General features: G+C 43.2%; 1 protein-coding gene across 3 annotated transcripts in view; it reads right to left on the reverse strand.

Annotated features, from left to right (window-relative positions):
- LOC143514202 (stabilin-2-like) overlaps positions 1 to 14,725 on the reverse strand; it is a 35,625-nt gene that overhangs the window by 19,238 nt on the left and 1,662 nt on the right. For all 3 annotated transcript variants that reach the window (XM_077005115.1, XM_077005111.1, XM_077005114.1), the window contains exons 3-35: positions 14,512 to 14,624; positions 12,359 to 12,444; positions 12,045 to 12,111; positions 11,837 to 11,932; positions 11,610 to 11,732; positions 11,164 to 11,360; positions 10,882 to 11,012; positions 10,372 to 10,505; positions 10,097 to 10,179; positions 9,558 to 9,701; positions 9,276 to 9,419; positions 9,096 to 9,158; positions 8,893 to 9,009; positions 8,727 to 8,780; positions 8,510 to 8,590; positions 7,825 to 7,977; positions 7,587 to 7,646; positions 7,284 to 7,379; positions 6,811 to 6,897; positions 6,589 to 6,700; positions 6,302 to 6,479; positions 5,902 to 5,995; positions 4,432 to 4,590; positions 3,655 to 3,750; positions 3,394 to 3,489; positions 3,173 to 3,220; positions 2,790 to 2,926; positions 2,395 to 2,503; positions 2,174 to 2,251; positions 2,000 to 2,089; positions 1,729 to 1,836; positions 1,506 to 1,637; positions 38 to 166 (exon numbers count right to left, since the gene is read on the reverse strand). In XM_077005115.1, the coding sequence (XP_076861230.1) occupies positions 38 to 166; positions 1,506 to 1,637; positions 1,729 to 1,836; positions 2,000 to 2,089; positions 2,174 to 2,251; positions 2,395 to 2,503; positions 2,790 to 2,926; positions 3,173 to 3,220; positions 3,394 to 3,489; positions 3,655 to 3,750; positions 4,432 to 4,590; positions 5,902 to 5,995; positions 6,302 to 6,479; positions 6,589 to 6,700; positions 6,811 to 6,897; positions 7,284 to 7,379; positions 7,587 to 7,646; positions 7,825 to 7,977; positions 8,510 to 8,590; positions 8,727 to 8,780; positions 8,893 to 9,009; positions 9,096 to 9,158; positions 9,276 to 9,419; positions 9,558 to 9,701; positions 10,097 to 10,179; positions 10,372 to 10,505; positions 10,882 to 11,012; positions 11,164 to 11,360; positions 11,610 to 11,732; positions 11,837 to 11,932; positions 12,045 to 12,111; positions 12,359 to 12,444; positions 14,512 to 14,624 (3,595 nt within the window). The remainder of the gene's footprint in view (positions 1 to 37; positions 167 to 1,505; positions 1,638 to 1,728; positions 1,837 to 1,999; positions 2,090 to 2,173; positions 2,252 to 2,394; positions 2,504 to 2,789; positions 2,927 to 3,172; positions 3,221 to 3,393; positions 3,490 to 3,654; positions 3,751 to 4,431; positions 4,591 to 5,901; positions 5,996 to 6,301; positions 6,480 to 6,588; positions 6,701 to 6,810; positions 6,898 to 7,283; positions 7,380 to 7,586; positions 7,647 to 7,824; positions 7,978 to 8,509; positions 8,591 to 8,726; positions 8,781 to 8,892; positions 9,010 to 9,095; positions 9,159 to 9,275; positions 9,420 to 9,557; positions 9,702 to 10,096; positions 10,180 to 10,371; positions 10,506 to 10,881; positions 11,013 to 11,163; positions 11,361 to 11,609; positions 11,733 to 11,836; positions 11,933 to 12,044; positions 12,112 to 12,358; positions 12,445 to 14,511; positions 14,625 to 14,725) is intronic.

Below are 14,725 nucleotides of genomic sequence, written 5' to 3' on the forward strand. Positions count from 1 at the left end.
ATGGTGAGAGAATGCTAGTGTGCACAGCAGGTCTCACCTTGATGATCTTGGTGGTGGCGGTGTCACAGCGGTTCCTGGGGACCTTCAGCACAGCAGACACTTCGTGGATGACTCCCTTAGATGTCCTGATGTCTGTAGCGGTCACCAGAGCCTTGTTTACCCACCACTGAGATTTGAGATAGGAGAGAGAGAGAGAGAGAGAGAGAGAGAGACAGAGAGAGAGACAGAGAGACAGAGAGATGATGTTCTCATTACATCAAATAACCAGATTGTTCCTCACTCACCAATATTGCTGTGAGAAGATGGAGACACTTATAGGTCGTTGGGCTTGGGTGGGTCTATCAGAGATGGGACCAAGTCAGTGTTTTGCAAGTCTCAAGTAAGTCCAAGTCTTTATCCTCAAGCCCCGAGTCAAGTCTCAAGCAAAGACAGTCAACTCAAGTCAAGTCTCGAGTCAGGACAGGCAACCGTCAAGTCAAGTCCCAAGTCCCAAATCTGAAACTTGGAATTTCAAGTCCTTTCGAGTCTTTTTTTTTTACAGGCACCAACGCTTTACGAATGCTACGCTGATGCGTTTCTTTACTCGTTTTGTTGGTGTCCGCCAGCCAAAAGATGACAGACAGTCACAGTCATTACGAATGGTTATTCTAAACATTTGGATAAAATGTTTAAATATAGACTAATAAAAGGTTAGGGTTATTTTTTTATTTTCTGTTATTGTGGGGTCACGGTGTAGGCTACTATTGTTACCTGGAGATTCAGTGGGGTCACATATTCTGATGCCTGCTGTCAGAATTGGTGACCCCAGTTAAAAAGGCTCACCTGTACATCCCATTCATGATTTCTTTGTTGGCTGCAATGGTGAGGGGATGGTAAATCTTTAAGTACATTTATGTAATTAAGAGACGATAAATGTAAATATAAACATCTGTCATATTTTGGCTCGTGGACACCAACAAAACGAGTAAAGAAAGTGGATCAACGTAGTTTACGTAGCATTCGTAAAGCGTTTGTGCCTCTGAACAGAAACTGTGAAATAGCGCCCCCTGTGGTCACAAAACTCGACGGTCACAGAATCTGGTGTAACGCCGGTCTGCGGCAGAAGGACGGAAATGAAATTAATGGGACGCACTTTATAAATATTAATATGCGTTTTAAAATTTAGATTTGGCGTAAAAAAAAAATCAAGTCTTTACAAGTAAACAGGTTCAAGTCCCAAGTTATTGGTGTAAAAGTCCAAGTCAAGTCTAAGTCTCTGAATATTTTTTCGTCAAGTCTTAATATTAATGACTCGAATGTGACTCGAGTCCCCACCTCTGGGGTCTATAAATGTCTGTATGCATGTCTGTGGGCATTTGGTCTCTAATTCCCACAACTGCCGTACAGTTAATTCATTCAACCCACTGGCTGGTGTGAAATGGGTAGTTTAACACACACCTCTGCTGCATTCAATGTACCTATGATTTCCCTGTAGGGTTGTTGACAGGGGAAATGATTTGACCTACGTTATTGTCTTTGTGGAAAATGCCCAGCTGGTAGGAGAATCCCAGCATGGTGTCTCTGTACAGGCCATCCTGCAGGTCCGCCTGACTGAGTGTTTCACCCAGCACAATGTGGTACCGTGTCACGTTCAGGTCCTGGTTTTGAGGAATCATACATACACATACACATAAACAAGTATTCATGTGTGTGTGGGTGTGTGTGTGTGTGTGTTTCTACAGTTGGTACCAGTGAGCTCTCACTGCTGTTCTTCAGATACTCTGTGATAGCGCTGTCCGTAGGTGCAAACACTGTGAAACCAGAGGCGTTCTCCATCTCTTCAGTTAAGTTGAATGTCTAAAAAACCACAAAAGTCACATTTCTTCATGTTGATGATGTTTACACTATAAAAACTGAGGAGAGACATGTATATCCTTCCCTGTCAGAGACTAGCTTTAGGATATACCTACAAGAAGAACATTAGGAGATATCTACAACACAAACATTAGAGGATACCTACAAGAAGAGTTTCCGTGAAGAGAGAGAACTGTGATCTCTGGGTCAGCACCTCAAGTAAACCCTCACTCAGCTTACGATCAGAGATGAGAACCTGGGAAACAGAGATCTATCATCAGCCATTTCCACTACATGAGATTACAAGGACTCTATTTGTAGGTGGTTTTAGAACACTTGCTGTGTCAATCAGGTGAATGAATCCATTCTTGGCAACAATGTCTCCTGATACAATTGTAGCTCCAGCAACTCTGGTGGTCTAAAGGAACATACAGTCTACATTCAGTGACAACATCCCTTCCCAACAGCACTTTTTCATTGAAATTGGACTTTATGTGCATGTGTGTGTGTGTGTGTGAGTGTGACTTTGAAACTGATAGGATCCACTCAGCACATATTTACCTCATTGGTCCAGGAAACAGGAAGTGTCCTTTTCAAAAGAGAAACTAGTTGTGGAGAAGGAGAGCTCCGGAGTTCATCCAGACCATATAGCCCTGAAACCATGTGACTCCTGAGGACAGAACACACACAGGTCAGGAGCTGCCAGCCATGTCATTAAGGGTCCTTACGCACATCACATTTCAATTCAACTGCATTTCAACAATCACCGGCATTTATTTAACATAGAAATGCAATATGCAGCCCCAAGACATGGGGCATAGTGACTAGTAGTGTAAGTCGCTCTGGATAAGAGCGTCTGCTAAATGCCATAAATGTAAATGTAAATGTAAATGTAGTTAAGCTAATACACATAACATTTCTTCAGATTACACCTCTGCAGATTACACTGAACTCACTTGACCAGACTTGGAAGGTTGCTGGTGGCCAACCAGAATTTCTGGTCGTCTTTGCTCAGGTTGCCAATGGCTTGTTCTGATGGCACAAAAAGAGTCATGTTCTGGGCCTCGGACAGCAGGTCCTTCAGGTCAGCTTGCTGCACATCGGTAGAGAGGAGATAGTGAGAACACCCATAATCATTCCCCATAGAGCACACAATGGCCTTCTGCAGTTATATAGCCTTTGACTCTGTCCTTCAAAGACCATCAGCTCTTTTTAGGAACATATTAATAAAATAACAAAATCAGTGAAAAATACAGTTTATGTGATTACACTGAAAATGATTTTATGAATAATTCAGATAAATAGCTTAATTCTCAAAAGAATCCAAATGGAAACTTACAGTCAACCATGTATTGAATTCACTCAGATCCGGATTGTTTTCCACTTCCTATACAAGCAAATGTAAATAATCCTCTTTATATTCAGACTTTTTTCTCAGTTTCTCAGTGCTCAGATTTGTCATTTTCAATGTGTATAAATACTGTGAAGTCCAGCATATAGCAGAACGTGACTTTAATTCACTGAAATATGAACAGACCACAGAGACGCTTGCTGCCGCACCTGTGCCAGGGTTCCATAGCAGATGCGCCCATCTCCGGAGTAACCCATCTGACATACACACTCAAACCTCCCTTGATCCACATACAAGCAAGCAGCCTGGAACAATAATGAGAAACATGTGACTTGCAGTAATGATGTGACCAGTTCATTTAATATTGTTATGAATGTGTGCATGTATGTGTGTGTGTGTGTGTGTGTGTGTGTGTGTGTGTGTGTGTGTGTGTGTGTGTGTGTGTGTGTGTGTGTGTGAGACACACTTACGAACTGATGGCATCCTCCCATTTGATCTACACACTGATCAATAGCCTCACATTCTCTCCCGTTGCCACGATAATTCTTCTTGCACAAACAGTAATTCTGAAAGAAAAACAGAAAGGACAACTGACATAAGATCAGAAAACAGAGAGGCAGAATGAATGAGTAACCGGATGGATGGATGGATGGATGGATGGGTGGATGGATGGATCAACATTGACAAATATTGCTCCAAGGCAACATCCATTACAAATTATGAAAGGCCCGTCCAGTGTAGAGCTGCAAATAGCCTGAGGGGCAGTGTTAGGTAGCGGCTCATCTAGTGCAGAGGTGCAGGCAGCCTGAGGGGCAGTGTTAGGAAGTGGCCCATCTAGTGTAGAGGTGCAGGCAGTCTGAGGGGCAGTGTTAGGGAGCGGCCCATCTAGTGTAGAGATGCAGGCAGCCTGAGGGGCAGTGTTAGGAAGCGGCCCGTCTAGTGTAGAGGTGCAGGCAGTCTGAGGGGCAGTGTTAGGGAGCGGCCCATCTAGTGTAGAGATGCAGGCAGCCTGAGGGGCAGTGTTAGGAAGCGGCCCGTCTAGTGTAGAGGTGCAGGCAGTCTGAGGGGCAGTGTTAGGGAGCGGCCCGTCTAGTGTAGAGGTGCAGGCAGTCTGAGGGGCAGTGTTAGGGAGCGGCCCGTCTAGTGTAGAGGTGCAGGCAGTCTGAGGGGCGATGTTATGGAGTGGCCTGTCTAGTGTAGAGGTGCAGGCAGCCTGAGGGGCAGTGTTAGGGAATGGCCCATCTCACCTGCCCTGGGCCCACATGGATGCAGGAGGCGTTGGGATGGCAACCACCTCTGGAAGGCTCCATACAGTTATTGACAGGCTGACACTCATCCCCGTCCTCCTTCCAGCCCTTCAGACACTCACACCTACGGCTGCCCGGTCCAGTCTTTATACACCTGGCCTGAAAGAGGGAGAAGGTTAATCAGAAACACACACATATGTATGAACACACTCAACACACACACCCATAAACACATGTATGTAAGAACACACTCAACACACACACCCATAAACACATGTATGTATGAACACACTCATCACACACACACATAAACACACGTATGAACACCCTCAACACACACACCCATAAACACACGTATGTATGAACACACTCAACACACACACCCATAAACACACGTATGTATGAACACACTCAACACATACACGCATACACACACATATGTATGAACTAGTTGTGAGCATAGATACATTTTTATCTAGATTAATCTCACTGAAATCTTGAAATTAATCTAGATTAAAATGGCTCATTCAGAATATGCGTGCTACCCAAGTAATGACTAAAAGTCAGTCTTTGAGATAGGGTTTCTTAATGCGTCAATGACTGCTTGAGAAATCTGTTCTACTTTGATACTTGAAGAAAAAAAAACATGCTCAATAAAATGTAGGCTACGTGTTCAACAGTTTATTCAGTTAAACGTGAAAATAGTACAGTATGCCTACATACTTTAAGAGGGCATATTCAGTCAAACATGAATTTGTAAGCCTACATACTGTACATTAAAAGGAGTTGATAACATGTTTATTCAGCTAAACATGAGATTTGAAATGTAAGCCAACATTTAGTACATTTAACTTGTTTTCGGTGGTGGGACTCTTCCACTGGGCTGCATCAGTGCTTGACCCAGTGTCAGCAGCATTAGCAAACGGGTGCTTTGCGTTTAAATGGTACTTCAGACTGGTAGAACTCCTACAATAAACTAATTCCGCATTGCATAAGGTGCAAACAACTTTAGTCTTGTCAATGTCTCCATTAGGAAGCTTCTTAAAAATGAATTTTCCATGAAGCAAACCTGGCGGCTTCATGGCTGCATTCATGTAAGCACATGTGCGATTTGTTGTGGTCTTTGTAATTCACAGGTTTGAAAACTCGTTCTCGCCCCCTACTGTGCAATTTGGTTAGGAATACACCCGAGTTAAACTATCAAGGTGAAAGTCATCATAGTTTGCTTACCTATTTTGACCCAGCTCCCAACCCAACTTTAAGAATAGATTAATGGCGATATTTTTTTCTATTGCCCGATAAGATTATCACATTATGAAACACTGTTAATGTCGATAACGGCCCACCACTAGTATGAACACACACACACACACGCATACACACATATATGTATGAACACACTCAACACACACATGCATACACACATATGTATGAACCCAACACACAAAAATGTAGCCAATTTTGACCTACGTTGACATTGCAGCCCCCGTTAGGAGGTGAAGCACATGGGTCACTCTCCACACACAGGAATCCATTTCCTTTGAAACCCAGCTTACACACACACCTTGAACAAAGTGGTACAAGAAAAGTGAAACACACATCTCCCAGATGAGCTATTTCTCCCCTTACTTCTTCACTGTCATGCAGGGAAAAATAACCCAAAGTTCTAGCTAAACAGAAACTAAACTTATAAAACCCCTTATATAACAAAAACAAGAAAAAGGCTACATGCGTATAAACTTCACTACAAGGTAACTGGGTGGAGCTTTTCTTCCTGCATCTCCAACCACTGAAGTCAAGTTGGTTAAGGGCAGGGCAAGGGTGGTGGTAAGGGCAGGATAAGGGCGGGGCAAAGTGGGCGGGCACTCACGTGAGCTCTCCGTCGCTGTAGACACAGTCAGCTTGGGCGTGGCACGGCTGGTTGGGTCCACAGGGCTGCGCGTGCTTATCGCAGAGCTGCCCGGCGAAACCTGACTTGCAGGAGCCTGGCTTGCACGTGCCGTGAGCTTCTGGGCGGTTGTCACACACACCCTGCACACACCCACAAGCTGGGGTAAAGGAGAGAGAGGTGAAGGGGACCTCTTATAACAGCCCAGGCCAACAAAGACGCATGTTGTATGGATACAGGAGGGTGCCGTGGCACATCCGGAGTCGTACTTTGGTCACAGGACGGGCCGTATTTGTTGGGGTCAGCGCAGTACTGGCAACGGTACCCTTTGAAGTTGGGCTCACACTGACACGTGCCGTTGCCTTCTATACCCTCGAAGCACTGCAACAGAGGGAAAGTTGTGAAGCGGGGTGTGCTTGTGTGTGTGTGTGTGTGTGTGTGTGTGTGTGTGTGTGTGTGTGTGTGTGTGTGTGTGTGTGTGTGTGTGGTACCTTGCCATGAGAGGAGCATGGGGCCGTGAAACCACCAGGACATGGGGCGCAGTCTGGTCCGAAGAAGCCTTTACAGCATTGAGGGGTCTTGACAAAATGGAGAATGAGAGGTATAATGTCCTATTGTAGCTTCCGTCCAAACAACCCCCAAACAAGTCCAAACAAAGCCTCTCTGCTCTTAAGTAATCCATGTTAGAGTTAAATGCATCTTCTGGAGCCCTTATGACTGTAATTTTGTGAGTACGTGTGAGTGTATTAGACCACTGCATATGTGTTGCTTGGATATTAAAATATAAACTATTTAAAAATATAAAATGAATCAGTCGCATGTTAAATCTGTGGAGGAAAGTCCTAAATCCCACCAACTTTAGGTTATGATGATTTTGATGACCACTTCCTGTGAATTTGGTTCCAGGCACACTGGAGCATATGTGGAGCACAGGAAGTGAGCTGTGATAGGCTCTCATACTCACAGTGCGGTTCTCGCTGCAGTACAGACTGCAGCCTAGGTTAGGAACATTCAAGCCTAGAGATGTTTTCATGTAAACACAGCCTCTGGAAAATGAGTTCTTCAAACAAGGGCCACAAAGGGAGAGACACATTAATATACACAACCAACTGCAAACTCAACATAGATACATAAAACATAAAACACAATCCGCCTTAAATACTTCTTTCAATTCATATGACTTCATAAATTGGTGCATTGCACAATAATGACTGGTGTACAAAGGTGATTAGTGTACAAAGACATGACATGGACATGGTCTTCTCACCATTGAGACACCTGTTGGGCAGGTGGACCTGGTGACTGAAGTGCAACTTACACAACGACCCTAGGGACAAAAGAGGAAATGGTCTGCCATTAAAGCTCTTATTGCAACATGCAAAGTAGCAACTTGTTTTTTTTTACATGACATTGGGGACTTTGCAGATCTAAACAACACATCCTCGTTGGGTTCCTATTGAGGGACTGCAGGTACTAGATGCCTGAAGGGCATGATTGACACTCACCTTATATTTAACGTTTTCAGTAATGTCACACCGATGAGGGAGGATGGGCTCTATGGAGGGCGGGATTAGAACACCATCCAGCGAATAGAGACGTCCGTTGTTTGCCTTAACATCTGCTTCAACCACTGCTACCCCATTGATCAAAATTTGACCCTGTTTACAAGCAGAAACCATATTGGGAAATCTCCAACCAGCACAATCATCACATACCTAAACATTAATAGCAATCAACAAAGCCATGTTATGACAATAGTAAATGGCTATGGTATGTAGGAGCAAAGAGAAATTCTTTTTTTTTACGTTCTCTTTGTTGGATGGTACAGTTTGTTGCTCACACTATGCTATAAACGAAGCTAATCAAAGTCAGTATGAGCACGTTTGCCGATTGGCTCCTTCTACGTTTTTCTGATTGGCTCCTTCTACGTTTTCTGATTGGCTCCTTCTACGTTTTCTGATTGGCTCCTTTTACATTTGCTGATTGGCTCCTTCTATGTTTTCTGATTGGCTCCTTTTACATTTGCTGATTGGCTCCTTCTAGGTTTTCTGATTGGCTTCTTCTACATTTGCTGATTGGCTCTTTCTAGATTTGCCTATCAGTTCCATCTTCTCATGCACTTTTAGCAATGTCAGCATGTTCTGGTGAAGTACTGCATTAAAGAAAATGTGAAAAGCCTTGAGTACTCACAACAAGAGTGACATTAAATGCCAGGACTTGATTAGCCATGGACATAGTCTGCGCATTTGAGATGATGTAGCTAGCAGTCAGCTGATGTCAATACAAGAAAATAAGGCAGAGTTGTAAATACAGAAAAAAACGCTTTTGATACTATCTTGTGAAAAGTTTCAATATGTTATGCACAAGGGAACACTAGATCACTAATACATTCACCAGAAATATTCACCTGAGCAGAGGAAACAATATGGTTTCTCATTAGTTCCAGTAGTTTTGCATTGCCCTGCAGAGATCAAAGAAACAGAAATATATAGGAAATGATCAGTTTGCTTCCTCTGGACAATCAAGTGAATCTAAATACAAAATATTGCCCATATTCAGCAGTGCAGGCCCACCTCATCAGATACCAGGTACTCAAGATAGCCATCCTTCAGTAAAGAAAAGGCAGAGTTTGTTGGAGCAAACATTGTGTAGGGACCTGGCTCGTCCAAAACAGCCACCATACTGGTTTTCTGGTGCAAAGAGACATCGTTAGAGCTGCATGTGTTTGTATTTATGGTATTTATGGTATGGTATGTTTCTGACAGTATTCTGTTACCTCAAGAAGAGACTTAAATTGGGAGAATTTTCCATTATCAGAAAGGATCTTCATCAAGTTTTCCTGAGTCCAAAGAGCAATTATAAAAACATTTTGGTTTCAATTGGTAAACTCAGACAGAGTGATTTCCTGAATTACTTCAGTGTTACTAAAAGCATCGGGCTGGCCTCTAGAACATACCTGACTGTCACTTATAACAGTAGGAGGGACCGTGTCCATCATTTTATCAATAATGTGGATCACTCCATTTGAAGCAATAATATCAGATTCCTGAAGAATCCCTCTCCTACGGCTGCCATGTATACGAACTTTGATCTGCTCAAACTGTAAAAAAGGAGAAAGAAAAAGAAAGAAAGAAAAAGATAAAGACAAATCCACAAAAAACAGAATTGTTGCTATGCTATTGAGTTTCTCTCTCTCCTACACACACATAAACACAAACAAATACACACAGTCCCTTACGTCCGTTACTGCTTCAGCCGTTTTCCCTGTCAGTGTGTAATAGAGGATTCCTTTCTTCAGCAGGTCAGAGTTAATTTCCCCAGCAACCATATGCAACCTAACAAGATAGCCGGCCTTTGTCTCATCTGCAAGCAGAGTTTTCACCTGCAACAGAACAACATGATGCACATGGATGTGTGTGTGTGTGTGTGTGTGTGTGTGTGTGTGTGTGTGTGTGTGTGTGTGTGTGTGTGTGTGTGTGTGTGCCATGCACTCAAAGATTTGGCATCCTTATATTTTGTTTGGTAAAATCTTTATTTTTGGTCTAAATAATGGAGCCCAGATACCAAAAGGTATACAGTATTTAGATATAGTTACATTTAGTATTTAATGTTTTGGATGAAGAACTACAGGCAATTAAATATTGAATAATTCACTGAAATTGAAACCTTACCTCTATGAAGTATTTTGGATATTAATTGTATTATTATACTGTGTGCAATACTGTATGCTCTTTACACATCATCATCATGTTTGATGGTTTGTACAAGTGAACTCACAGATGTTGATTTGAACGCTTTGTTGCTTGGTGCAAAAACGGTGAAAGGTCCACGTGAGGTCAGAGGCCAGGACATGACTGCTTCTGAAACAGCACCAGGACACAGCAGAATATGTGTGAATCTCTGAGCTCTACGCCAAACACAGCATTCTTCTGTAAATTCTATGCAAGACCAATAACATTTCACACAAAGCCAAGCGGGCATTGGACAGGTAATTGGACATGTCACTTGATCGAGCAGATCAAATCACATGGGGCAGGTGACATGTCACTCACCAAACAGACTGATGGCACTGGACAACTGACCCGCCCACCGGCCTCCAGGTTCTGAGTTCAGATCTTGCAGTCGCTGCATTATGTTGCCAAAGCAGATTTTTCCATTGCCAAGGAAACCTTCCAAACATGTGCACCTGTGAAGTAAAATGCTCGGTGTGTTACAGAGAATAGTGAGTTACAGAGTAACACACTATTACTGAACTCAGTGTGTCTCTCTGCACTCCTACTGAAATGTTTGTCTAACTGCTCTATTACTGAAGTTAGCAAATCTAAACTTAAATCTAAACTAAAGTGCTTTTTATTCTCTCCGAATGCTACAGATGAATTTACTGAATGACATTTTGACATGGATGCAGCCAAAAGCACAAAACTGGCATTAGAACCAGTGATTTCAGATACATTTCCATCAGAAAATGGTCATCAGAAAGAAAAACTGGACACCAGTACCCAAGTTGCACAGAAAAGAGACATGAATGCCTCTATCACCCAAAAACCTCCAAGCAAACGTACTCCACTGTTCCTGGTGCTGCTGTTCTGCAGTGTGCGTTCTTATGGCAGGAGTCTGGCTTACACACATCTTTCAGACTGCAGCTCACCCCCATAACCAACTTTTGAAATCCCTGCAGACATTCACAGTGAGCCTGTGGAAGAAACCAACAACAGACTGTTTGGGGGGTCAACTACAAATCTAAAGCCTACCTCTCCCACACACAGACACAGACAGAGAGAGAGAGAGAGAGAGAGAGAGAGAGACACACACACACACACACACACACACACACACACACAGACCTTTCCAGGGCCATCGTATACACATTGTGTGGAGTTGCTCTGGCAACCTCCGAAGTTGGTCTGGCAGGGGTCTACAGGCATGCAGACCAAGCCGTCTCCCTGATAGCCATCAGCACATGTGCACGAGTGCTGATTCGGCCCCGTGTGCACACACACTGCGTGCTCATGACACACACTCCGCAGGCATGGGTTAATGGCTGCAAACAGCAACACAAGGTGACACGTGTAACCATGTGTAAATAAGTAAGTTAGTACAATTGTTGCAAATGTTTCTGCATATGAAAGGACAAACATTAAATGTTCAGATTGGTGATTCTATTGCTTCCTTCCAACAGTACCACAATAAAAGCAAAAGAAATGTGCCCTTGTTTTCTGGAGGAAATGAAAGACTAGCTCAAACAGGTACTCAAACAGGTACTCAAACAGGTACTCATACATGTACTCACAAGTGCACTGGACTCCGTTACCAAAGAAACCAGGCTTGCATTTGCACACCAACTTTCTAGAAGAAACATCTTCAAAACAGAGTGCATTTGGTCCACAGTGCAACACAGCACAATCAGGAAGCTCTGTGAGAACACACACACACACACACACACACACACACACACACACATCAGCTGCACACAGGTGTAGATCTTACAAACAACCTTCATTGGTATATTTATCTTACCCTGGTCACAGTTGGAGCTTGTGTATCCTGAGAAGCATGTACACTGACCAGTACCCTGTATCCCACTGTTACAGAGGCCATGCTTACAGGTGCATACTTAACACACACACACACACACACACACACACACACACACACACACAGTTATGAGACAAGGAATACAAAACTCCAGAAATGGAAGGTTGCTTTTTAGAATTGTCTTTGTTACCGTTATTGCAGGCAAGGCCATACAGGTTATCCTCACATTTCTCACATGCTGTTCCCACAAACCCTGCCTGAGAAACACATGCAAAACAGATACAACATGGATGATTACCAACCATCAGAGAGAAAGAGAGAGAGAGAGAGAGAGAGAGAGAGAGAGAGAGAGAGTGAGTGTGTGTGCACGTGTGTGTGTGTGTGTGTGTGTGTGTGTGTGTGTGTGTGTGTGTGTGTGTGTGTGTGTGTGTGTGTGTGTGTGTTTGCACGTGTGTGCGTGTGTGTGTGTGTGTGTGCACGTGTGTGTGTGTGTGTATGGCTTACTTTACAGGTACAAGTGCCATTCCCCCCCATGCCTTCAGAGCACACTCCATTATTACTACAGGGATTAGCAGCGGAGCCTGGGCACTCTGAGAAGACAGAAAGACAGAGAGACATGTAAATCAGTGAGATATGTAGATCAGAGAGACATGTAAATCAGTGAGATATGTAGATCAGAGAGACATGTAAATCAGTGAGATATGTAGATCAGAGAGACATGTAAATCAGTGAGATATGTAGATCAGAGAGACATGTAAATCAGTAAGATATGTAGATCAGAGAGACATGTAAATCAGAGATATATACACTTAGAACAACTGTGAGTGGAGCAGATAGGGAGAGGAAAAAGAGGGTGAGAAATCAAATGACAATATTAAGAACACTGAGAAAAGAAAAAGGAAAGAAACCGGCATACAAGTAAGGGTCTCTGTGCTCATTCTGTATGTTTATTCTGGACCACTTCTCTCTCTCTCTCTCTCTCTCTCTCTCTCTCTCTCTCTCTCTCTCTCTCTGTGTGTGTGTGTGTGTGTGTGTGTGTGTGTGTGTGTGTGTGTGTGTGTGTGTGTGTGTGTGTGTGTGTGTGTGAGAGAGAGAGAGAGAGAGAGAGAGAAAGAGAGAGAGAGAGAGGGACTTCCTGTTATTATCTCCTTCAACACTTATCATTCCCAACCACTGCACTTTGCCTTAAATCGTACCCTTCCTGGCACACACATACACACACACAAACCACACACAGAAAGTTTTCTCTCCAGTCTGCAAATTCCTGTGCTGACAGGAGGAACACAACTACATGTTATGCCCATATTAATGCTTGTGACCTTTGAGACTATGCTTACACAAGCATTAGTAACGCATGATCATGTCATAATATTACTTATCCATGACCATCTACTGAACACTAATAGTAACCACTTACTGAACACTAAATCCAACCATCTACTGAACACTAATATTAACCACCTACTGAACAGTAATGCTAACCAAGCACTGAACACTGACACTAACCACCTACTGAACACTAATGCTAACCTCTTACTGGGCACCAATATGAACCACCTACTGAACACTAATGCTAACCATCCATTCAACACAAATGTTAACCACATACTGAACACCAAAACTAACCACCTACTGAACACTAATATTAACCAACTACTGAACACTAATACTAACCACCTACTGAACACTAATATTAACCAACTACTGAACACTAATACTAACCACCTACTGAACACTAAATCCAACCAACTACTGAACACTAATACTACCACCTACTGAACACTAATACTAACCTCTTACCGGGCACTAATACTAACAACCTACCGAACACTAATGCCAACCACATACTGCACTAATGCTAACCTGCTAACCATCTACTGAATGAACACTGCCTTGTACAGCATTACAGGGGTTATTTTAGCTACATTTCTCCAAATCATGTTATATTTTGAATTCCTCATAGTTTCTTTAATCAGTAGATATAGATGAAACCCTGTGACACTTGAGAAACAGTATAGAAAGTTTAGCTGATAGCATGGAATGTGCTCACTGTAACCTTGCGACTTCACTCTGCTATCGCCTAGTCTGTATGAGTCTGTATGAGTGCAGATAGCCGGGGAAAATGCCAGAGAGAGTTGTTGGGTCAGCCTATCAGCACATTCCTGCAGGTGTGGGACCCCGCTAATCTGGCCAGTCAGTGGGCCATGGAGTGGGACTCTCTCTCGCTCTCTCTCCTGTATCCGTAAGCTCAAGAATAAACCAGCTCTTCCCCCTGTTTGTGTTTTGTACATTCTAGCCACTGTCCCACATTTCCTGTCAAAATATTCCCTCAGTGTGCCAGCCATCCAAAGCAGACCAACCAGAGGAAATGGCAAATGCCCCCCCCCCCCCATCCACCACCACCCACCCACCCACCCACCCACCAAGACCCTGAGCAAACGATCCCACATCAAGACAGGAAAAGGCCTTTTCAGCAGCTCATCTTAGCCTAGAAAAAACTGCATCTCACCAGCGTGTGGCTTATTCACTAGAAGGTACGCTGTAACGCAGGATTATCTTAAGGAACACATATCGAAAAAGCACCAAACATCACGGGACTTTAGTTTGCCCCCTCTTCACTTTTACTGAAACGTGAAAATACAGGACGTTAGCCTTACCAGTGCAGTCATTGCCCCAGAACCCTGGACAACATCTTTCCTCTACCACATCTCTGTAACACTCGTGTGAGCAGCCAGGAAGCATCAAATTGCCAATGGATTTCAAGTTATACCTAAAAGTATCAAACAAAATGATCTTGAATTCATTTGCCCTTCAATTTACACATAATAGTCAAGAGTAAGAGATGAAAGCATTTTCATATTGCAAGTTAAT

The sequence above is a fragment of the Brachyhypopomus gauderio genome, chromosome 5, assembly GCF_052324685.1.
Source record: "Brachyhypopomus gauderio isolate BG-103 chromosome 5, BGAUD_0.2, whole genome shotgun sequence".
In the NCBI taxonomy this organism is placed as follows: domain Eukaryota; kingdom Metazoa; phylum Chordata; class Actinopteri; order Gymnotiformes; family Hypopomidae; genus Brachyhypopomus; species Brachyhypopomus gauderio.